The sequence below is a fragment of the Semicossyphus pulcher genome, unplaced genomic scaffold, assembly GCF_022749685.1.
Source record: "Semicossyphus pulcher isolate SPU_LCO1_2020_fin unplaced genomic scaffold, fSemPul1.0.p SCAF_6, whole genome shotgun sequence".
NCBI classification, from domain to species: domain Eukaryota; kingdom Metazoa; phylum Chordata; class Actinopteri; order Labriformes; family Labridae; genus Semicossyphus; species Semicossyphus pulcher.
In genome coordinates, this window is record NW_027211737.1 from 13,873,883 (window position 1) to 13,898,811 (window position 24,929).

The window sequence follows — 24,929 nt, forward strand, 5'->3', positions numbered from 1 at the left end:
TGCTGTCACACCTGTTACACCTGTGACATCAAGCCCATCAAGAAATCTTCAAAGACTTTCTTTGCTCCAGAAGACTGCAGATATTTTTCAAGGTCTTTAATCAAACTTGCCCATCCATTATTCGCATCCTATGAGTTTTGATGTGGTGCATTTTAGTTTTCACCAGAAGGTTAAGCCAATGTTTCCTTACAGTGAAAGATGCATAAAGTGGTGCATTGAACAAGTTAGGTTATGAAATCCACATCAGCATAGGCTGTACATTATATATCACATTTACATTAATGTGTTTGGGGGGCACTAAGAGCACTAACTCATTGGCATAAATGTTTGTCATGCTATTGATGAAGTAAAGACTAAACAAGGTTCTTAACTGGAGTCATCTGTTTCAAGTCTGAAAAAGCTGTAAAACAGGTCACACACCTCAGCTGCATCCGGTGTCACTCACTTCCTGTATTTTTTGTGTCATTTTGTACAGGTGCAGGAGTTCAATGGCAGGGAATACATCATGGAAAAGGCCATCACTGGAGACTATGCTCTAGTCAAGGCATGGAAAGCTGACAAGGCTGGAAACATTGTTTTCAGGTGACTGATGCAATGGAAATATACAAGAGATTTTATAACGTCACAGTGAACAGGAATATCTACATATCCCACATCATAAGCCCGGGCCTGCTGCGTTATGGCTGCCAGTATTTATCTTGTAAAGAATCAGCGTGTCCCTGCCTTACAGCACATTAGACTATAGTCTTAATCACCTGAGTTGTGTTTGCACAACATTCAGCACATGCTCCTGGTGTCATGTGAGAGATTATAACAATAGTTTAGGGACAGTGGTTGTACTTTTTTCTTATTGTAAGACGATCTTAGCATTTCACTTAGTTTGACCTTGACCTAACAGTTTGAACTGAATCTAATCTGTACATGTTCAGTCTGTATCAGCTACACTGTTTTCTTTTGTGTGTTTTGTTAAACAAACATAATATTTAGGTTAGCTACCATATGTTGAATTATTCATACAGCACACTTACTTCAGGATAAGGCTGAAATCGTCATTCATTGTTGCTAATTAACTGTAGTTTACAGTGAACATAGAATCCAGAAGAATATACATAATCATCTCTTATTACACTTGCTTTTCCATATGCAGTTATAGCACAATCTAAATAAAGTATGCACTCTATAAATAGCTTCAGTTTGGTCATGTGCTCCACTATGAGCGATGGAAATTATTAGATGTAGTAAAATCTTTCTCCACAAGAGAGCAGTGTCTCCAAGTCAACAAACTTCTTCTAGTGGATTTTATGTGTTACTGTGAGGTTTTGCTGATTTAATGGCTCATTTCTGTGTATTATTATTTCCTTTGTTTAAAAATCACTTCTTTCTTTATGTTCTCTGTCAGGAAAACGGCCAGGAACTTCAACCAACCTATGTGCAAGGCAGCCAAAACCACCATAGTTGAGGTATGCATTTTTAACTACAGAATGATTTGCTGGTTAACTTCATATATAACAGGAACTTACTACAACTACTGACTGGAGTCTCCATCTCAGAATCTAGACTGCAGCTTTCATTGAATGGTTTTTATGCTTTATAAAACATCGTAATATTAAAGCCATTCAGCGCCTACTGGAACTGATCTGGAATGAGCCCAAGTGTGAATTTGTATTTAGAGCAACTAGATGCCACCATCTACCTTCTATTGTGTTTAAAAAAAAAAGGTTGACTTATTTTTAATCGTACCAAATATAAGGCAAAGAAAACAACTATTAGAAATTTGAATCCAACCAATTAAAAATAGGTGGCCTCTATACATCCTGTAGGCGCTAAAGCAACAATTTCAAGTAGATGGTAGAGTATCTGTTTACTCTGATGGGACAGGTAAAAAGAGAGAGGCAATTTCTTCTTCAACTCAAGGTTGGAAGCAGAAATTTTAGACAGGTAACTTACAGGTGTAAAACAGGAGGGGTTTTTTTTAAAGGAGCAATTCACCCCTGGAAAACGTCACTGTCGATAGAAGCAATAGTATTTGAAATTGGCGCCATAGCTGTGGAGAATGATAAATAAGTATAAATAAGATAAGAATATGCCGGTGGATTGTCTAAAAAATCTTCAGGTCTGCAGTCTACATTTGAAACCTGACGATTTTGAACGAGACGTGACATCAGAGGCGGGCATCCTAGATTGAGGAAGGGTAGTTAAGCAAGCTCCCTGGCCTCCGCCAGATGACACGTTTTATGTTGTCTGGCGGAGGTTTTCCAGGGCCCATTGGAGAAGCGGATAGCGTCCTCCAAAGGCACAGAGCCAAATCACTTTTTTTTTTTTCTACCATAATGGCATCAGCTCCTCATAATAGCATGATAGGACTGGGGTTGAAAATCGGCGCACTGGCCCTTTAATGGTTGTCGGCTAAAAAGTGGAGTTTGAAGGTAATTCCTCTGAGTATAACTCAAACCTCAGATATGATTAGCACATTCGGAGTTTGAAGATGATAACCTCTGACTGTATGGGTCAAAAATGGCACAAGAATGTCCTGCGATCTCTGGGGTGTCTGTGTCATACCCAGTTTTATTCTATCTGTCTGGTTACCCACCTGTCTAGCATTTGACTGTCTAAAAATGTGATCTCTCCTCTCCTCTCTCTGTGTGTGCGTTTACTGTATGTGTGTGTGTGTGTGTCTGAGACTCCTTGTCCAGCCCTCCCAACACACAAACAGCTTCACACCTCCCATATAGACACTGTTTGATTCAGAGAGCAGCAGGGAGAAAAACTGTGTGAAAACCATAAACCACAGACGCTCTCTGAAAATAAATCGGTAGCGAATGGTCCCTCATAAATCTAAAGGGGTTCCACAAAGCACATTTTCAATTATTCCATGGTGGCTGGACCTGAGATGTAGTCTGCTGTTGATTAGAAATGTCTGGGACTAAATGGAGAGAGTAAATTTCCTCACTTTAGATTGTGTGGAGGCTTTATGGTCGACTGATCACTAAAATTTGTTTTATAGCGGTAAATAGCAGAGATATTGATGGGTTTTAGGGCAACAGTTTTCTGCACACTTCAACACGAAAAGAGGCAACAACTTAAAATGATGTTTGCATTATGCATGTAGAGTGAGAACGGCCACGATGGGCATCAATTAAACTCTAATCCAGTTTTGGAGAATCAGTGCTATGCTACGATAGAAATGGTCTTCTTCGGGGATAATGAGACGAGTCACTCTGACATCAGTGATGCCACCAAGAAAAGTGTCTGTGTGACTTCTGCTGGAGTTGTGATGTAGACTGTAGTGACATGAATGATAATGCTGCTTTGCAAAGAGAGCTACTTTATGAGGTGCAAACATAATTGGTTGGATTGTTGTTGAGCTGTTTGCCTCAAACTTTGTGCATTCAGAATCTTCTACTCTGGGTTTTTTTTGTTGTTGTTGAGGGGAGCGGGTGAAACAAAACATTTTAGACTCACTGATTTAGGACTCTGAAAGAGAAGTGTGATTTTTTGATTAATGAAATTGTTATTGTGGCATTTCTACTTAAGAGTGGTAGGAACTAGTGCTGTCAAAATTGGTCCAAAATGAGATTCAATTATTCCCTCTAAAATATGTCCACAAGAGGACTAACAATACAACGCGAGACAAACTTACTTGCAAAGATATTAAACAGAAACGCTCAACATAGGCTTCATACACCTTGCAAAAACTAATTAGGTGACAGTAAAAACGGACTTTCAGCGCACCTAGCACGCTGTAATCTGACAGTTATATATATATATTTAAACATGAAGATGCTTTTTTAAAAAAAATCAACATACCTATACCTGTCTGTTATGCTGAGGGTGAGAATCTCTCTCTCTGGCCAGGCTGGGATTTAAATCCTCCGACATCATTACCTCACGCCACACGGTTGTTGTTTTAGCTAATTTCAGCTAGACTACAGTTAGCCTAATTATGAATGTATCATAGTATAAAGTGACGTTGTGATGCATTCAAGGATGCTCCGTAACCAAGAGTGTGCGTGAGGACAAATGAGAGTGCACGAGACAGCCGCGGTAGTGCTGATTTTTTTTTCACAATGGATATACATTTTAATATCTGACAATATTTTTATTATAATTTGGTTATATATTCAAATTTAGAATATTCGTTGACAGCCCTAGTAGGAACTTTAGGGAGAGAGAGAAAGAATGACATAACAAGTGAAAGCAATAGTTCAGTCCCACATTATCATCAGCTTCCAGCATATACCTGTCAGACTTCAATTAATAAGGGCTTACAAGAGTTGTGTACACAAACAGCCTCTGCAAACTCGCAAGGACTCAAAAATAATTGCTTGATTAAATTTTTCAAACAAGGTCTCAGTATATTAAGCTTTTTTAATTGAGTACGCGTCAAACATGTGTAGCCTAAAGAAATGTTATTATAAAAAGCCTATTTATGAGAAGAATTAAGGCCACATTCCAATCAATTAACCTCACCTAAACTGGATTCCTGAGCCTGACACAAATCGTCTTATTTTAGGGAAAGAACACTCTGAAATTTGAAGCATTTAAGCTCAGATGCAAATGCAGAGTAATTTCATGTTCCCTGCCAGCACTCAAACCAGACTGTGTCAAACTACCATGTCAGTCTCACCCAAGTCTGAGGAGATTTAGCATTTTACTCCTTTTTCATGTCGTGTTCTAATGACAAATAGTCTTTTCAGACATGTGTCATCCCCGTATCGGCTGAAAGCTTCGGTCCGTCAGGGAATTCATTGTAAGTTGTTTTGCAGCCTGACAAATGATATCAAACAAGATTTTCAAATGTTGAAATGGAATGTAGTACATTTCTGAGCTTCCATTCATTGGTCCTCCATTAGGTTTCACTTCAATCAACTTCAAATTCAAACAAACATGTCTCCTAAGGTAAAATCAATAATATATTTTTTGAATTTAAAATTGCAAATGTGTGTTTGGAATGACGATCTTAAAGCGTTAATCTCAAAGTTCTCAGTTTCGTTCTTTTTGGCAGCACCTAATGGCATTAAAAGGCAATTGTGGCCGCTTACGTCCCAGATTACTAGACGTCCGCGGTTGGCTCTGATTGTAACTCTTGATTTTCCTCACAGACGGTCGCTTTCCTTTTTATACTGTTTGTCTTCATCTGAGCGTCAAATGTGTTTCTTTTTCTTTGGATTTTCACTTATTTTTGAAGTTGTATCTGTAGTCATCGATCTTTTCTTTGTTCATTCAGCCATATTAGATTACAGTTTACTCGCAACACTTGCAGAGACCGGAAAAGCAGCCGCTTAGCTCCGCCTACCCTCTCTGGCAGACCAACCACTGCTGGGTGATGGAAAACGTGTCTCTAACTGGGCGCCGCTTGTGATTTTTTTTCCGTGAATGTCACTAGACATATCAGTCCGTAGTAATACTACAGTATATACTCCAAATGCAAAGGCTTTCATCAGTGGGGCCATAGGCTCAATCATCATTGTGTTATCTCATTCAGCGATAGATAGTGACTAAACAGACATGTATTTAAATGTTCAAGATTATTTGTTTAAGGTGTGTTTAAATACTGGGATCCCACGAGAGCTGTCTGAAGACTTTGTTTTATCGTCCTATCAGGGCGATTAGTCAGATTGTGACCACCATTTCTTTATGGCGCCTTTTTTATGGCAGTGCAGGGAACATATGAACATCATCTACAACAAGCCTACTAACTGGTGACAATAAAGTGACAAGCCTGTATTACGATACCCATTAAGAGCCTTTTATCTCTGATACTGAAGCAATAACTATCTCTAGGAAAATAAATGTGTCTCTAGGAGTCAGTGCACGCTTCGTCATAAATCTGCAGAAGTGCTGTCAATATTGACCCTGTTGTCTCTGTGCACTGTATAAGGAACCAACAGACGGGGTCTGTGTTTTTTACATGCAGTTTAGCTTGGCAGTTCAGGCTCATAATAAGTCCCCATATTTATAGTCGAGGAAAAGAGAAAATCACCTTGTTTGTATAATTGTGTTTATTGTTTTTATTAACTAATAAATCATCAACCCACTTTGAAGTGTGTCAAAATGAGCTCCATAAATAATGGTGAGCTTCTCCTTGACACACTAGAAAAGCTGGTGCTCATTAGCCTCTTGAATAACATTTGGTTTATCCAACCCACTCCTGTCTAATGGCTGTTTGCATTACCTGTGCTTAAACTCTTAACTTGCAGAATGAGATGTTTCCAGTTCTCCAAGTTTTTAGTAAATCTTCAATTTGTTTCCCATATGCTTCTGTATGTACCCCACATACTGTATCTTTACTCTTTCAAAGGCATTTTAATTTATTTACGTACATATTTTCTTTCCTTAGCTGTCTGTCATCAATAATATCTGTCTTGGTTGAATTCCGAGCTTCTGCTTCACCTCAGGCTCGGTAAGTGTTTGTGTAATGGATTAAAGCCCTAAGGGGAGAACAGATGTGTAGATATGTAACCCAGTGACTCCACTCCTGTCACACATTAATGGAAATTCTGGGAAGCAGATTCAAATGATGTCTCTGTAGTGTATCAGTAACCCTTCAGTTGTCTCCAGCTCTCTTTCAAGAAAGAGACTCCACAAGATAAACAGATTATCATTTCGATATTTTCTTTTTTATACTCCATCATGCTAAGTCCTTTTTTCCCCCATGTGCCCTTGTTAAGAGATTAAACTTTTAACGATAGCTATCTACTCCTTTGTTCCCTCAGGTCAGCGATCACTGGCATTGTAGCCCCCTCCCACATTCTAATCCCGATACATACATCAACTTCTACTCAAACTGAATTTGAACTACAAGAGGCAGAAACGGTGTCAGAAAGCGAGATAACACAAAGCACTTTGAGAATTACCAGATCATCGCCAGCTCCTGCCACGGTTGCTAGGCAACCAAACCCTGCTATTCAATTGTTGAATGCTCCACAGTATCCAGCTGGTCCAGTTATTCCCTTATCGCAGGTACAGTGAAAAGGCCCCAGTGCATTGTGGGATACAATGCGCCAGAGACCGAATCAAAGCAGTGGGTTCTGCTCTTGTTCGACCATCAGTCACAGTAAATGACTCAACTGTATTATGTTACTATGGCAGCGCATTGTAGATGCGTGGGTGTTTATGTGCATGCATGCAGGAATTGAATAATTGTGTGTGTGTGATTTGTTCTTTTAACCAGCAGAAAGGCCTAATTGGATATATAAATGACCCCAGTCCTTACGCGAGTCAGCCTCAGCCTTGTGTCAAAGTGTCAGCGTTAGTCATGAAATGGGAACTTCAGTAAGGTGAAGGTTAAATTCTGAGTTCAAATGTTTGGCCCTGAAATGGTATTCTAATGACCCAGCGAGTCTTTCTGCTGTCTGTAATGCCTTGTTAGCTCACTGCTGGGATTTTTATTAATCCTCTCCCACATTTTTCATGCTGTTTTGCAGCACTTATCATGCCTTGTTGAGTTTTCTTGCCTTGTTCTTGACTTTTGCCCTTGACTAACTCCATTACTCGAGCTACTGTTGGCAAATAATTATAAATCCTCTCATTTTCCACATCATTTCCCCAGCCTAAAGAGGTTTATGAATAAGCTCTTCAGTGCAAAAGATGTGCAATGAATGTCTAAATTACCTCCGCCTAGAAGATAATGTTTCGGCGCTGTTTGTCAGAAAGATAACAGATAAACCACAGGTCTCGTTCTCATGAAACTTGGTAGAGGGCTGTAGCACAGGCCAAGAACAAACCCGATTACATTTTGGACTAGTTCCAACTCACAAACTTACAATAATATTGGCTAATGATGATACCTGTGTCCAAATAATACAGGAGTGGACATTCCCTCATTCATGATGTAATTTTCTGTACATACTTAGGCCTACATGATAATAAAGTGTTTCTGCTTTTCACAGATGTGTGTTATCCATGTGAAATATTTCAAAATAAGAAGTTGATAAATGCAGAGGAAGACCCTGAAGTTAAGGTGGCTGCACACTGCCCAGACAAACGTCTACCAACTCCAACCAACAACAACTGTCGGGTCATTGTGCGCTGACAGTCTGTGTTTGTCAGATGGAGTTGTTCCAGTTTGACATGTCCAGTCAGGTTTGGTTGAGTCATGCAAAGTCAGACCAATGTGCAACTTTTCCCAAGAAGCCTCAACATTGTGAGAGTGCGTTCCCTTGACAACTAGCCTATACTCATGTGCGGAACATCAGTACACACGACCTTTGTCCATTTAAAATAAAACGAAAACTTAAATAAGAAAAAGTAGGCGACAAAAGTCTGTCGTGTCAGCTGATGTCGGGGCAGTGTGGAGCTGGCAGTTGGTTTTCAGAACATTCACCTTAAAGGTGACTGCACACTGCCCAGACAACGCCTAACTCACCCCAACATTCAAAAGTTGGCAGTTGTTGGTTGCAACAATCGGACTGGACATGATAAACTGGAACAACTCCATCTGACAAACACGGACTGTCGGCGCACACTGTATATGCATATATATATATATATATATATATATATATATGCATATACAGTTGTTGCACTTGCAGATTTCCATACCATAGAAAACTATTGGCCTTGACAAGCTCTGCATTCTCTTGGTGCTTCTCTAGTGTCTGTCTGATTTTGCAATGTTGTGGGAAAGGATGTTGTGTGTACAGATATGTTGCCTTGGTGATCCTGTTGTTCCTTTTTAAGAGTGATCTGTAGCTTTTGTAAAATGGGATTTGCATGTGCAAGGTAGCCTGGCATTGTATCCCAATTGATTTAAAATGTCCTTACTGTACAACTTAGTAACAACACTTGAGCTGAAGTAGTTTCTCTACAAAGGCACTGCACACTACTGCTTCCTCCTTTAAGTACCAAAGGCTGCAGCAGTAACAACAATGTTAAAGCTGTCCCCAGCATAGTTCACTTCTTTGACTTTGAGCTCCGGGGCAATCGGTGGTAATTGCAAGGCTGGCTACTCTACAACTACAGCAATTTGCGGTAATAGGAATGGACAGATGGCTATAAAAGCATTTGACTCTTTCCCCCCCAAAAGTGTGCATGCTTGTTCGTATGCATATGTGAGAGGGGAATGTGTCACGATGACCCTGATTGCATTAATATTGCACTAACAGAGACTCTTTTGAGATGTGAGACTACACATCAATTCTTTCACATCAAATCATTTATGAATGAGCGGACTTGTTCATACATTCACGTCTAGTAGCCTTGAAAGAAGCAGAGATCACCAAGAGATGGGCTCATGAATTAACTCATATCTCGTCAAGCAATAAGATTTAACAGTGAATACTACTCCACAGCTTATTAACAACTTAATTAAACATATAAGCCACAAGATCTTGATGATTATGTGTTTGCATAAAACAATAGCAGAGTTAGAAGATTAGATTGTATTCTGTATTCATGATTCAGTTCCCTGAAACTAAAATGAGGTCATCTGTCCATTTCTGTTCAGGCACTACTGCATAAATGTGTGCACACAAGATCTAATAATTCATATTAGCATATGGTTAAAGTAGTCGACTGAATGTAGTCTGTGGGCTTGCAGCTGCTCAGGTCAGGTCTTCTTTATTTAATTAAAATATTTGAAGATGTAGTCTCACACTGATTAATAATTAGTGTCTCTTACAGCTTACCCTTAAATTGATCATGCTAGCAGCACCTGGTGATCTACATCAAAATAGGCTCTTAAAGCATGGCTCTTATATAGAAAACCTTCTCTGAAACATAAGTTGACATTACATCACTTAGATGTTTCTAAGAGAAGGTCAGGTTTAGGATACACTTAATTTACGTGCAGTCTTGACATTTACTGCTGGCTGATCTGCTGGTGAAAGCCTGTACAGCTAAGGTTGAGTTTTCAACTGCAGGCGAGGTTGAACAGAAAAGGCTACAGAGAATATAAATATAAAGAGGTGATTGGAGCTACTACAGGTTTGCTGAACACATGAACAAGCCGAATGTGTGAAATGGCAAATTTTTTATGCTCCAACTATAAGTTCAAAGTTCCCTGACGACTGCCAATCATCTGAATGTAAAGCACAGTGCGCAGCGGCTTATGTGTTCTTTGAAATGTAAACATGTTTGGAGTGGAGCTGTCCATGTGCAGCACGTGTCATATGAAAAATGTAATTTTAGCCTCTGTAATGCTGTCAGGGTTTGCACTGGCTGGCTGTCTCTCATTTTCTGCATACCGTATAGGCTGTCATAGGCGAGTCAAGCTTCCACTGAGAGGAAACAGATTGCCCGTGTTGTGAGTATTCTGGGTTAGCGGATAAAGCCGGAGCTGAGCCCCGAAAGTGGCGGCAGACCATGGCCAAGTGCCCACATACACAAACACGCCTGGGCACACACTGGGAGGAAGATGGAGAGGCTATAAATACACGAGGTAATGAGAGTGCGGTGTCGCTGTCATCCTCATGCTCTGTCGCCCGTAGCCGCACCATCTTTCTCATGACTTTTGCTTCTCAGTACATGCAAACAAATGAAGACATAATAACTCAGGTAGCTCCGCTATTAAAGTGTTAGCTGCTGATGCTTTTACGCTCCGTCTCAGTTCGTATTAAACTTTTATAATTGAAAATCAAAACTTGAAATAGACGATTCCATACTCAGAATTTAAGCTGTTTTATTTAGGTTACTTTTTGCTCTATGCAGTCTGTGGTTTCACTAGTGGTGGATCATTAGGTGAAGATGTTGACACTTTAATCCAAAGTAAAATAACCTATAGCAACATAAGCAGATGATTCCTTAATGATTTTGGTGATTGGATTTCCACTTGCATTCAAACTTTTCTAGAGTCTATTTTTCCAGGGAGCCGAATTTTGTAAGTGATTTTGTCAACATGCAAACTGAATGTTGTAGTTCGTGCACAAGAAAATTGGCTGTGGGTTTAATGTGGTTAGTGTTAAAACTTTGATCATTTTGGTTCCTCTAAAAAGAAACTCTCCTTTGGCGCCACCATAAGACAAATTTCACAGTCCTACGCCCATCACTTGGAAGGCTTTTAAAAGTGTGAAATTAACATTTTTCTAAATTTAATCAGTCCACTGGCCATAAAATCAAGGGTGTAAGGAACATAATACTAACATTTAGTTTGAATTGACAAAATTATGATGTGCATTAATCTGAAGACAGAGTGCATAATCTCAGATGAGCATTTTAAAGGTATAATCTCGAGGATTTTCATGTAAATAAATGTCTGTTAAGTCACTTTCTATCGCCAAATCTATCGCCATAATGGTGATTGAGTCTATGGCCCTCCGATGAAAGCTTTTGCATTTGCAGTTTTTAGTATTATAATGGACTGGGTGTGTGTGGCGACATTCGCTGACTAAATCACAAGTAACGCCCAGTTAGTGACGCGTTTTCCATCACCCAGCAGTGGTTGGTCTGCCAGAGAGGGTAGGGGGAGCTAAGCGGCTGCTTTTCCAGTTTCTATAAATGTTGCGAGTAAACAGTAATCTACTATGGCTGAACAAACAAAGAAAAGATCGATGACTACAGATACAACTTCAAAAATAAGTGAAAATCCAAAGAAAAAGAAACAAATTGGACGCTCAGATGAAGGCAAACAGTCTAAAAAGGAAAGCAAGGAAAATCAAAAGTTAAAACCACGACAAAGTCATTGCCAGTGGGTGGCGCTCGAGCACGTATTTCTTTGAAAGATTGTATTTTTAACTAAGAGAGCGTTGAGTCTCTGGGTTACTGAAAGATTGGCAGTGCGTCTGATTTCATCTCCTTATCATGCTGGTGTATTTCTTTAACTGATCATAAATGGGGCGACGCCTGCGAGCTAGTTCAGGCAGACAACTCGACCTGCACTGATTTAATAATTGATATACGTCCACATCACCTGACAACAACACTTTATCCCAATTGGTGGTCTATTTAAGCTGTAATATTTCCTGTCTCTCCCTCTGCTCGGTCATTGCCATCGCTGCCCTGCACCAGTACTGCGCTCTTAATTTCAGCCCCACCACCACCCCAGCATCTACCTGCAGGCTCCGAATAAGGCGGTTTAAGATATTATCTCATCACTCCTCAATTTCTGCATGTGAAATAAATCGGCGAGGAGTGATGAGGTCGGAGCCTAGACGCCAAATGCAAGCTATGTTCTGCTGCTGCAATAAATATTTCAAACTATAACAACGTGAGTTGTCTGACTGAATTGGTTTTAGTTCATGTACTGAAAGCAGCTGTGAGGAACTTTCATTTTGTGTTGATTTTGGCGGCCCCTGTAGGCAAAGCACTATGTCTTATATATTTGGATGGTCTAGTTTGCTATTGTAGGTGATATCGAGGCATCAGTATTCAATTCATTCTGTTTCTTTCTTTCTTTCTTTTTTTCACAGTTCTTTTTATTGTTAATTGCACAGTTTACAAAGGATATAGAGACTATAGCACCCCACAACAAACCCCTACCCCCTGCTGTCACTCAGAGTGTTAATTGGCTCCATTTTACAAAAGAATGTACGTGGTATGCATGCGTGTCAAAATATAATACAAGGCACAAATAGTAATGGTGAAATTGAGGAAAGAAAACTGTCAAAGTCATAATAAAAGGTTAAGCAGCAGGAGCACAACCAGTTCTGGAATGTCAAGAACCATATCCAGGTGAGTGTCGAGGGTTAACTTATTCCTGTACTTGTATGTCAAAAAATGTCAAGAAGGGTCTCCACACTTTGGCAAACTTCTTTTCAAAACCCCGTAATGTATATCTTATTTTTTCAAGCATCAAGTTGGAGAAAAAATCGTTGAGAGACTGAGGGAGGGACAGCATCCTTCCACCTCAAAAGTATCAGGCGGTGCGCCAGAAGGGTAGTGACTTTATGGCCCCCTACAGGTAACTGCTTCCCCTCAGGAATAGTTCCAAACAGGAGGGTTTGGATCAATTTTACCTGTTAAGACTGTAGAGAGAGCATCAACAATAGCCTTAATTCAGTCTGTTTCATAACCAGTTAAAAACTCGTCACAGCATATTTAAAACTGTTCTCAAACTGTAAATGTAACGCTGTGTGTTTTTATTTTGGCGGAGCAAACATAAGTGAAAAGCATCCCTCCAGCATTATTTAATAACCGCAGATGAAACACTGTATGCAACACCACTTTTGATGGTTTATTCTAGGAATGTGGTAGCTTGTATCCAATCAATTTGAGATGAATAAGATTCGACATAGCTCACAGCCTAAAAAAGCGCAAACCCTCGAAGAGAATCGCTTTGTGTGTCCCCGGAGGGCACTTTGATTCCCTCTATCCTCCTGCCAGCTCACTTCATGCCTTGCTCAGCTCTCATTGATGTGAAAATCGTCCTCCAGATACGGGAATATCAATGTGTGAGTCTGAGCGTGTGCCGGCTCCTCACACCTGCTCATTTGCGTGTGTGTGTCTGTGTACATGTGTTATTCTTGTGTGTTTTCATCATTTTATATTAATGCTTTATCCGTCCCCCCCGTCCGTTCAACCTCCTGTCTGAACTGCATCTGAGCGCCGGTGCAGCCAGGACACCTAGATGAAAGGAACAGAGGCTTTTTTATGTACACGGCATATTTAAATTGCATGAGCGTTCGGAAGGCTAATTGAAAATTGAGTTGTATACCTGGTTTGTTTGCATATGTGTGAGAGACAAACAAACGGACATGGAGGAAGCCGTCTCTGTGCGAAGAGACTAAATCCGAGATTGATCACGTTAATTGAATTCAGTCACTTGAAGTCTTGAATTTCACGCCACATTCCATATTTGCTGCGATTCCATTGCCTCCAAGTCTTCTGTATTTCATTACTGTTACTGTTTCATAACATGATGAGCCTCGTCCTGCTTGATGAAGATGTCTATGGAAATCATCACTCTCACAAAAGACCGATCCAGCCCCCAGAGAAAGCTGTGGGTGGATGTGTGGGACCGCTGTATCAAATCTCTCGCGCTAGCAATCTCGTCGTGCATGGCCTCGTTTTCTCGCTGCAGAGCATCAGAGATTTACCAGAACCAGACTGCGTGAGAACCAGAAAAGGAGTCTAAAATCACTTTACAGTCCTGAGTGGCCCCTGCTCACCACAGACCAAAGCCTGCGTATCCATGACAACGCTAAGATGGGATCCACTCTTAGCCATTGACTCTTCTCAGTCTGCGCTGAGTGCTGAGGGAGGAAGTGAAGATAAGGAGAGATTCAATTCAATTTGCTCTGAACGGCTGCTTGCCCCTCATGTAAATGGAATAAATAGGTTACACTCTGAGCCACACAGGAGGGAAGCACAGAAACGTAAAAAAGGGTGAGAATTATGTTGTCATGGTTAAGTCCCCTTTAAGTCCCTGAGATATGATGATAGCTCTGGTGTGCTCTCTCCTTCTTTCCTTTTTAATTTTGTGTCATTTCAAGTGCTTATGCCCGCTGAAGAATCTTCAGGAAGAAAGAAACGGCACCTCCTCCCTCTTGGAGCCTCTTCTGTTTGAGAGAGGAAAATCAGAAAAGCCTGCCTCCAATCCCTTTAAAGCTTAGTTTGATTCGTATGTTAACTTAAAATGTCAGGGACCAAAGCCTAGTGTAAATATGAACATAACTTTTCAGGAGCTAGAGCATGCTACAAAAAAAGGGCAGCAAGATTAAATGGAGCCCACACATGCTGCACACCTGTAAAAGCAGAAGGTGGAGCATTAGTTTCATAGACGTTCTTAATGTCACCTTAGGACAAGGGAGCAGGTGCATTGATATTAGGATTTCTATCCCACTCATGTTGACCCAGCTCTGCTTAAATCAATAGCCATTTCCATCTGTGTCTTGTTAGTCCGACAGAAATAGCCCTTTATGTACACTCTTCATATGCTGCTCTTAAGAGTGGTGCACTTCTGTCTCAGAGTCAGGAATATATTGTTTGCTGTGTATTGACTCTTAGACCTTTTCTTATTCTGCTGGCATATTAAACATGAGGGGATTAAAGTATTATGAGGGTATATTGTAGACAATGTACAGTGGCTCAACTGAGATCCTAAGCATCAGCTGAGCTGAAATGTAAACCTTGTAAGAGAGTCCCGAGGCAGAGCTTGCGGATATTGGCTGAAAATATAACAGGTAGCCAAACATTGCTTTCCGCACAGGGGAGTTGAAAGTGTTAGCCTTGTTTGACCTTCGTGTTTGGGTTTGACCAAAGCCCCCCCGGTGCCAAAAATGTGTCCTCCACACACCCTGGCTTCTCATCTGCCTTTGATCCCAGGATCAAGCTGTGTTCCCTGGGCTTGCTGTGTCAGATGATCCTCTTCTGTTTTTAGGCAGCCAAGCTGGCTACACGGACAGCTTTCATAGCACTCTACACTCTACATAGCACTGTGGCTAAGAGAATAAATGCAACACCTTCTCCCACAAATATTTACCCTATATTTGGAGAACAAATGTCTGCTTGTGCGTCAACACTGTTGTTTGTAGCTCAATTTAGGATTTAATAAGTCTGCTGTATTCCTTAAAATAAAACATTTTTATCAGGAATGCCCCGATGACATGTCTCAAGATAAGCCTTTAGCATAGCAAAATAAATCTGCTGGTCTTTATCAGTTTCTCTGTTAAATTTCATACCTGGGTGGGCAGAGGTTATTTCCTGCTAGCGCAGTTCCATCAGCACACGATTTCCTTATCCGAGCTTTAATCTCAAGGGTCAGGAGATATTTGTCAGGTGAAGATGGAGTTTATCTCTCTGTGTCTCTGTGTAGGTGGAGGAGGTGGTGGACGTTGGGACCTTTGCTGAAGAGGACATCCACATACCCAGCATCTACGTCCACAGGGTCGTCCAGGGAGCCAGCTACGAGAAAAGGATTGAGGTACGAAACGAGGCCTTTGGGAGAGATGGAGAGATTATATATTTAAGACATGAAATGGCACGTTGCATCCATTTCTGGGTAATGTTATTACCTGAGATTCTGTTTATTGAAAAAAGGTTCCATTAAACGTTTGTTCAAATTAATAAAGGTGATAAATAATTAATCCTCTAACAATAGAGAGTAAACCCTTTCTGACTAAGCCATTGTAGCCAGGCTTAACCTTGCCATCATTGTTCTGAAACACTAGTGCTTATCAATATGTGTACTCAGCTAGAAATAGCCTTTCTAAATGCTGTCTCCCTGTTCCTTATATATCTCTGCATGGTTCCAGAAACGCACAGTAAAGAAGAGCCAAGCAGAGAAGCCCAAACCAAAGAAGGACTCTGATATTGTTCGGGAGAGGATCATTCGCAGAGCTGCTCTGGAGTTTGAGGATGGGATGTATGGTATCCTTTTAGAAGAATACAGGCTTTTTCTGTTCTGATGGGTCAACAAGGTGATTGAAAGGGAGAATTTTTTAACATATATTTTTTCTGTATATCTCATCTTAAAGGGGGCATATCTTTAGAATGGATATTCTCATATTTTGCATGGGTTTCACATGTTTGGGTTTCACAGTGAAAAAGTGAAAACTGAATAATTCCGTGTTTTTCCAGAATGACATGTTTAAAAAGGTCGCCTCTGAAATGGGCCGTTCAGAACAGCTGCTGGTTTCTAAGTAGAAGCATGCTTTCACTGAAATTGACCAATCAACATTCCCCTCAGGCTGCCTTCTTGCTCTAGCTTGTAGTCAAGTCGTTGTCAAGATTTCAGCTTAGCATTCTGATACCTCCTGGCGATTCTGGCTTGTACATATAAGGCCGAATAACTAATCCTAGAGCAGCCATGTTTTCTACAACTTTAGAGTGACAGTGCAGTGCGGCCATTTCCCCACGTGGGATCGCACACATAGGGGAGGGGTTACGCGGTCACTCCAAATAGTGTCAGCCAATCGTGGCTAAGGTCAGACATTTGAATGGCAAAACAGCTTGTTCGTTTCAGGAGGAAGGAGAGGCTTGTATACAAAATATGTATACAATTTTTGAAACGAAACAAACTTTACCGACATGAATCAAAAACTGATTTGTGCACAAATACATAGCTAAAATATGTCCCCTTTAATGCCTGATATCCATTGCATGATAACAAATGTAGTCGTGACCATCTTTAACAAGGAGCCCATCAGCCAACCTTGGTATTGGTATCCCCATGCTGGCCAGCAACTTCATAAAACCAGACATCACTGTACACCTCCAAAGTGAAAATGGGATTTTGGGACTGGTAAGATAGCTACACAGAGCTTTCATCCCCTTCAGCTTTCAGCGCTTTGAATCTCAACAAAACAGGCTAACGAGCAGCATATTTCCTGATGGCCGTTTTTTTAAGCAGCGGTAAACGCTTGTAAGCTGAATTGTCCTCTGCGCATGTAGCAAGATGAATAGTCGTTCATTTGAGTGGTATCATTCCTAGACAGGGCCCTCATTTGTAATATGCTGGGTTTGTTATGAAACAAATTGTGGCAGTTTGACGCTTTCTCTTCCATTTTCTTTCTCACAATCATTATTTGCTGCCTGAGCCTTCAACAAAGACTGCTGCTGCTGCTGCTTTGGAATGACTACCCAATCAGTTGTGTTGACAGGAGAATGTAGGCGCCTATGCTAATGCATTATTTGTCAAAGATTCCTTTAATTACTATTGCCAGTTTTAAAGAGGTGCTGCTCTCTCCTCCCCTCAGTTTTCCTCTCCTCTCTCCTTTCTGTCTAACAGGATTGTTCCCTTTGTTGAACACAGAGAAAATCAATGTCTCATCTAATCAGAAAAATGTGATTGTGTCTGTCTCTCTTGAAAGATCATGGCTGTTCAGGCTGAGTGACATGTGAGTGTATGTGTGACTGCCCAGCTGTGTGCACAATGTTGTTTATCTTCATTTTCTCCTCACAGGGCCCGTACCCCACCGAAGATGCAGTTGATGCCGACCTGATTAATGCTGGTGAGTGTTACCCTAATCAATACCTCCCAATAACACATTTATTTAAAAAATTCAAAGCTGTGGAAATACCATGCTTACTTACCGTAAAATTCGTTGTATAAGACAGATTTTTATTACATTTTTTTAAATCTAAAAAGTGGGCTGCGTCCTATATACCGGTGTGACCAATATACCAATATAAAATGCAGAGAGGTATGTTATTGTGTTACGGTAGTTTACCCAGACAATGGTGCTATCCGGTTGTTAAGTGGTTGTTACGTCACGCCTCTGCATTAAACTGTCTCCGGGTCAAAGCTGCTACAATGTCTCCTATTTACAATATGCCGCAGTGCTGTTTTCCTCGCTGTTTTTAGTGAGGAAAACTAACTTGATTGTTGCTAACGCTTCGTCACGTACATGCACCATCATCGCCATTGCAGCCGCCATCCTCACAACAATCAACGTTATAGCAGGCTGCCAGCTACTACTAGTTACTGCACAGCTAGCTAGCAGGATTGCAAACTGGTAATGGTGAAAACAGATGGTAGGCTGTAATTTATGTGTGTTTTGAATGTGTTTTGAAATGAAAATAAATTGAAATAGTGTTGAAATAACCTGTATACACATTTTTATTAATAAATAGCTATAAAAAACCTTTTTCCCTCTGGGATACGCCCAAAGACAGAGTGCGTCTTCTATTCCGGTGCGCCTCATATTCCAGATTTTACGGTAATTAAGGATAGAAGAAGATACTTTGTGGGATATGATACGATACATTACGATATGATATGATACGATGTATATTCCATGTAGAGAAACTTGTCTTGGACTCGAATGGTGCACACATTTTTCTGTGTCCAAAGTAGTACTAATAACAGAAGGTGACTTTTCATATTTTTCTAATTACCTGCTTTGTACATACTGACTAATGATTCTGTAATGATTGCGTAACATATTCTTCAGATGCTGTTTAAAGTGATATTGACCTATGTTGACATATGGCATCATTATCACCCCAGACACATCAGCACTTAATGGCTGCTCATTTTTCATTCAGCTTCTCATTAATTTTTATGAATTTGCTTAATGTCTTTTGTTTACCGTCTTTCTGGTTGTGTTTATCTGTAAAGAGTGGAACTTTTAGATGAATGTGTTGTTATCAAAGTTTACTGTTATAATAAATTCATCCTAAAATCTTGCCAAGCAAATCTAACATGCAAGCTATCTGTTCTGCAGGGAAGGAGACTGTCACGGTGCTCCCTGGGGCTGCCTATTTCTCCAGTGATGAGTCATTTGCCATGATCCGAGGGTAAGGTCATAACACAAACTTTGAAAACTTATGAGCTGGCTGTAATATCGATATGCCTGAGATTTCTAAATTAACTTGAATAAAACATATTAAATCTCAAATATAATTCCATAAGTCACTTGCATAAGGTTCTTAGTGCAGCTTATGCAAAAAACAAAATAACAAATTGACTTTTATGATCCTTTAAACACGTTTCCCCTCAATTTGATATCTTTCCACTTGCACCATAAGCCAACTGTAACGGTTGAGCAGCACTGGACCACAGGACAGAGCCATGATTTGTAACAATGGACATTAACAAATAGCTACTGTCACCAGTAGAACAAACAGCAGCCGTGCCAATATTCCCAAGGTCCCTGGTTCTTATTGATTTTCCAGCTGTCTGAGATTGCCCACCCGCACTCCCTGCAGCATCACTTCTGTTTGTCCACCCAGTGGAAATCCAATAGTGCTCATAAATAGCGCTGTCCAGTCACTGGCAGGGACCAAACGGAGCCACGCTGATTGTGTGTGTTTGTCTGCTGTAAAGAGTCCAGTTTTGCAGAGAAAAAACAACACAACATATAGTGGCTTGTGAGCCATGTTGTTCCATACACCTTAGCAGCTACTTGACGTGTGCTGCTCTCTCACAAAACTTTATTACTCCTTTGTGTAAGTCTTTGTGTTGGTGTGTGGCTTACCTGTTATGTGTTGCCACTTAAAACTAATCAAGATGCTTGTGTTTTAACTGTAAGCAGCAGTGGCGTAGATCCTATTTTAATTGCATGCAAGAGTACGGATCTTAACAATGCCTGCTTCTGCGTTTGAGGGATTTTTTTTTGTCTCACTTTTTACTTTTACCTCTTAATTTTGGAGAAACAGGACAAAGGATCGCACATTACTAAAAAGATGAAGTTGACTTGACAATAGAATAAGATTTAAACTTATACTGCTATTACAGCACATTTGATGTGGCAGCTGAAGCAGAAAAGACAACCACACTAGAGTATAAACGAAAAATTCAAATTATATTTTAGAAAGTAAGAAAGTAAGAGGAAACGGCAGTTGAAAAAGGATTTCAATTTGACTTTGTTACTTGTCTTTTTAAGATAAAAAAATCTATCAAGAACACAGCCGAGACAGGAAAAAGTTTCTAAACGTGAATATTTTCTGTTGTCGTGAAAATCTCTTTTGTCATCAAGTAGTATGAAGGATTTTCCTTTCTCACGAGTGGACTTGTGAGTTCATAAGTTCAACTGATTCTGAAGTTGACAGCTGTCTTCTTCTCTCGTGTCATACTCTGCAGAGGTCATGTCAACCTGACAATGCTGGGAGCCATGCAGGTGTCAAAACATGGAGACTTAGCCAACTGGATGATCCCAGTAAGTTCAGTTTTGGATGCACACATCACATCTGTTACCTTTTTCAAAATTAATGCCTCCTGCTTTGTTGTCATTTCTTGTGCTATATTATTTAGCTTTATACAGTTAAGACATATTTGTAATCTCTTGATAATTTCATGCATTGTTGCCCTCAGCCTTCTCAAAGAAGGAGATGTCTTTGTTGGCGCAGATTCACAAAGGTGTGGCCTTGGTTATTATTCACAGAACTCAGGGACATGCTTTTCAGGGGATCGAGGGGTAAGGGGGTGTTTGTAAGTGTGTCGGAATAATGGGTGGCCAACATTATTGCTGGATGTGTCATTAGGGCAATTGATCTTCAGACGACGGTTGCCACAGTCTTCCTCTGTGATTACTAAGGTCAAGAACCCATTAAAAGCCTGCCTTGAATGTGGGGGAGCTCAGCCAGAATGCCCCCGGCACACGGCTGTTTTCTGCTTGACTGGAGTGCACATGCAAGGTTGTTTCAGCCTCTGCATTATTTTCTACATGCTTCTCTTCTAAGCAGCCAAGTGGATTCAGACACAGTGTTGAAAATGGTCACATTAAGAGACCTTCAGAATATAACATTATTGTTGTATATAAGTAATGTAATGCAGCACTGTGCATAGGAAAACTTTTATCGATGGTGAGCTCTGATTTATTTTCTCTTCACCTTTACGGTTGTAATTCTTCATGTAGTTTATTGTTCATTAATCAATGCTTGATTAAGCCCTGTATGCCCATAGTAAAGGCCTGCAGTCGAGCTGCTAATCAGAACGGTGAGTTTATTTTCATAACCGTTCAAGCGTTAGACAGCTTGTAAAAGCAAAATTATACAGCAACACAGGCACACATACTGTACCTCTGCCCCTACCTACGCTTCAATCTTCATTGTCCTTTCTTTTAAAAGGATGGATGAAGACAATTACATTTCCCACCTTCTTTGACAATGAAAATTATTCACTATCTATAGATGGGTACAAAGCGTGAAATTGGAATATTTAGTAGGACTGGTTATTAAAATCCCTGGAATATCAGCTCAAGATGTCATCTTGGGTGGGGTTGGGTGATGACCACATGGCGCCACCAATACGTCACATCATCAGTTGTGCACCCTGTTCTCATTAGGTGTTGGTGGCTGGCCCACCACAGGCTGGCCGCACTGGAGGCTCCATGTGGTCATTTGGCAGCCCATACTGTCTTCTTCCTCTTTAGCCACAGCCAGTGACTGCTTTTTTCGGCGACACTGGGGAGCTCTTTGATGGTCCTCCATTGGGCCTGCCCTCTAAATCCCACCTCCTCCCACCAGCCTTTTGCCAAGTAGGTGTTGTTGCTCCCAACCCAAGGCCCCCTCTGCCATGTTGGACATGCCCCAGTATGTCCCGGTGTCTCAGGGCGGTCTTAGCCTCAGTAACTGCTGAACCTGGCTTCCATTTCCTCCCTGTTGCTAGGGTGGGAGCAGCACCCCTGAAAAATGGATCACGGGATTCAGTGAGGGTCATTTCAAGCCTTGCTTTGGCACATTTGTACTCCTTCACCAGGCTTGAGACTGGCAGTGAGAGGGCTCTGTTCCCATACAGGCCTATGCTGCTGAGGCATCTTGGTAGTCCAAGCCACTTCCTCACTTGGGCATTCACCAATCTCTCCAGCCGACTGGCATGTGATAGGGTGGCCTCATAGATGGAGATAAGCCACGTGAGCCGGGGCAGCAGACCAAACTGAAGCACCACAGCGTCAGCTTCCCTGGGAGAGCAGTGCTGTTGATTTGCTCGAGGCCATTGATGGTATCCTGCCTGAGTTGTTCCACCTTTCCAGAGTCTTTGAGGTCTGCGGTGTACCAGTGACCGAGGCTTTTGACAGGCTTCTCCAGGACCATTGGTATAGGCTCGTCATTGATGTGGAACCTCTCATTGACGAGCTTGCCTTTGACAATGGAGATACTCATGGATTTGCTGGGTTTGATCTCCATTTGTGCCCATTCGATGTTTCTCTGGAGCTTGTCCAGCAGGATTTTGGTGCATGCGATTGTTGTTGTTATTGTCATTATGACATCCATGTACGCCCTGACTGGAGGAAGACGCAGCCCATTCTTCAAACGCTCCCCTCCAACCACCGAACGAGATGCTCGAATTATGAGCTCCATTGCCATGGTGAAAGCCAGTGGAGAGATGGTGCAGCCCGTCATTATGCCTATCTCAAGGTGCTGCCAGGCAGTTTTACAGGCCTGTGTTGAAATGCAGAACTGAAGGTCATGGAAGTAGGCTTTGACTAGCCTTGTGATACCCTCAGGGACTTGGAAGAAATTGAAAGCTGTCCACAGAATCTCATGAGGCACTGACCCAAAGGCATTGGCAAGATCTAAGAAAACCACATGTAGGTCTTTCTTTTCCTTCTTGGCCGCTTATACCTGATGCCAGATGACTTTGTGTGTTCCACACATCCTGAGAAGCCACTTATCCCTGCCTTCTGCACTGAGGTGTTGATAAAGTTGTTCTTCTGCAAGAAAGCTGAGAGCCTTTGGGCAGCTACGCTGAAGAAAATCTTTCTTTCCACATTCAGAAGACTGATCTGGTGGAATTGGTTGATGTTTGAGGAGTTCTTCTCTTTAGGAATCAGGATCCCTCGGGCGATGCCATGCCTTCAGTATGATTCCCTTTTCCCATGCCACTTTCATAAGCTTCCAGAGGAACTTCAGGACGCCCGGTGTGTTCTTATACAACCTGTATGGAATGCCGTTGGGCCCAGGGGCTGATGCTGCCCGTTTAACTGTGTTCACAACTTCGCTCCATGTAGGCGGCCTTGTGTCCATCTGGTGCTCTGTTGGTTGAATTGGTGGCATGTCATCTGGAAAGGTGGCAGGCACATGCCTCTGGTTGTTGGAGTAGGTGTTCCTCAGGTGCCCCTCTAGTTCCCTTATGGATACTTTAAGGGTTCCGGTTTTCTCCCTGACAAAGAGGTTTTTGACAAACCCGTTGGGATCTCTGTAGAAGGCAGTCCTTGTCCCCTCTTTCTTCATATGTTGCTTTCTCAAGCATTCTGCTCTTCGCAGTGTTGCAAGGCACTGCTTGACGTCACTCTGCAGTGCCTCAAGACCTTTCCTTTCCACTTCCGTGGCTTTCTTCCATTGGCTTCTTCAAGCACTTCTTCCTACCCTGATGGATCTTGAGACCCTGCTCTGATGTTATCTTTCTCCAGCCACAGCTGCAGCTTTGTAGCTTGTGTCCTGCCAGTGTTGTTACTCCATCAACTACCGTGCTGATCATCTGATTTGTTGGAAACGTACGTAGGAGTCGGGGATGCAGTATTCTCAGCTTGATTATGTTGATTTTGAATGCTTTGCAGATGAACATTTTCCAGTTGAGGGCTTTAAAATGTTTTTACATCCCCACTCAATAGAGAGAAAGGGGTAGTAAAATAAAGCATGACATTTTGGATTTGGTCCACTATTTTATCAACGAGCTGTTATGATTTATCAAGCTGCCCTAAATGTAGGTGTCCTTCACCTAGCAGTTTACAGGAGACACAGACATGGATGTTTCCTGTCATATGTACAGTCCTTCACCATACTTTTAAATATTAGACATATATATTTGACTTTTATTGACTTTGTTATTCCTACTTTAGTTTTGCCCCTTAAATTCTGAAAGGATCTCAAAGACAATCAAATATTGCATATGACCAAAGCAATAAAAATGTATCGACAAGAAATTTAGCAAAACAGAATTCAGTTTGATAGTCGCTGACTTTAAACAGAGAAAAGAAGAGCTACATCTGTTATACTCCAAACCCCTGGAGGCGCCGTATAACTGCAGCTTAAGTGCAGCAATAGCTCGAGCTACTGACTATTAAAATGTACATGATAGCGATACCAGATACATGATACCAGCTTTAATGAAGGAGCTGCTTAAGACAACTTCACTGTACTACTGTATCATAATCAGATTTTCCTGGACATATACCGTATGTAAGTGTATCATCCGTTGAATATATCATGTTACATTTGTATTATTGCCTCTCTCACCTCTCTGTGTCTTTTTTTTTTCCGTTCTCCCTTTTATGTATCTGAGCTCCACTGACCATTTCAGGCATGTTTTGTTACTGTTTCCAGTGTTTGCTGATTAAAATGTTTTACATACAAGACCAAATATTTAATAATTCAATAATTTATATGAACTTTTTTTACTATTCAGGAATGAACTCGGAGAGAAAAAAACTTTTTGATGATAATTAACCATTGCTTCATATCACAATGCACATTTAGTTGTGTTATTGCTTCTCAGATTGAAATTCAAATGAGTTAAAAGTTGTAATCTCGAAGATCTTAGTTTCGTTCTCTTTGGCAGCATCTATGGCAATATACGGTAATTGCAGGAGCACACTTCCCGGATATCCAGACAGTGTTGCACATGTGACATCCACGGTTGGCTCCGGTTGTAACTCTTGATTTTCCTC

General features: G+C 41.1%; 1 protein-coding gene across 1 annotated transcript in view; it reads left to right on the forward strand.

Moving 5' to 3' along the window:
- Positions 1-24,929, forward strand: part of oxct1a (3-oxoacid CoA transferase 1a) — a 51,554-nt gene that overhangs the window by 8,320 nt on the left and 18,305 nt on the right. Inside the window, exons 6-13 of the mRNA XM_069682798.1 lie at positions 476-582; positions 1,400-1,460; positions 15,692-15,799; positions 16,131-16,245; positions 17,025-17,119; positions 17,780-17,828; positions 19,044-19,116; positions 20,402-20,477. Of these exons, the coding sequence (XP_069538899.1) occupies positions 476-582; positions 1,400-1,460; positions 15,692-15,799; positions 16,131-16,245; positions 17,025-17,119; positions 17,780-17,828; positions 19,044-19,116; positions 20,402-20,477 (684 nt within the window). The remainder of the gene's footprint in view (positions 1-475; positions 583-1,399; positions 1,461-15,691; positions 15,800-16,130; positions 16,246-17,024; positions 17,120-17,779; positions 17,829-19,043; positions 19,117-20,401; positions 20,478-24,929) is intronic.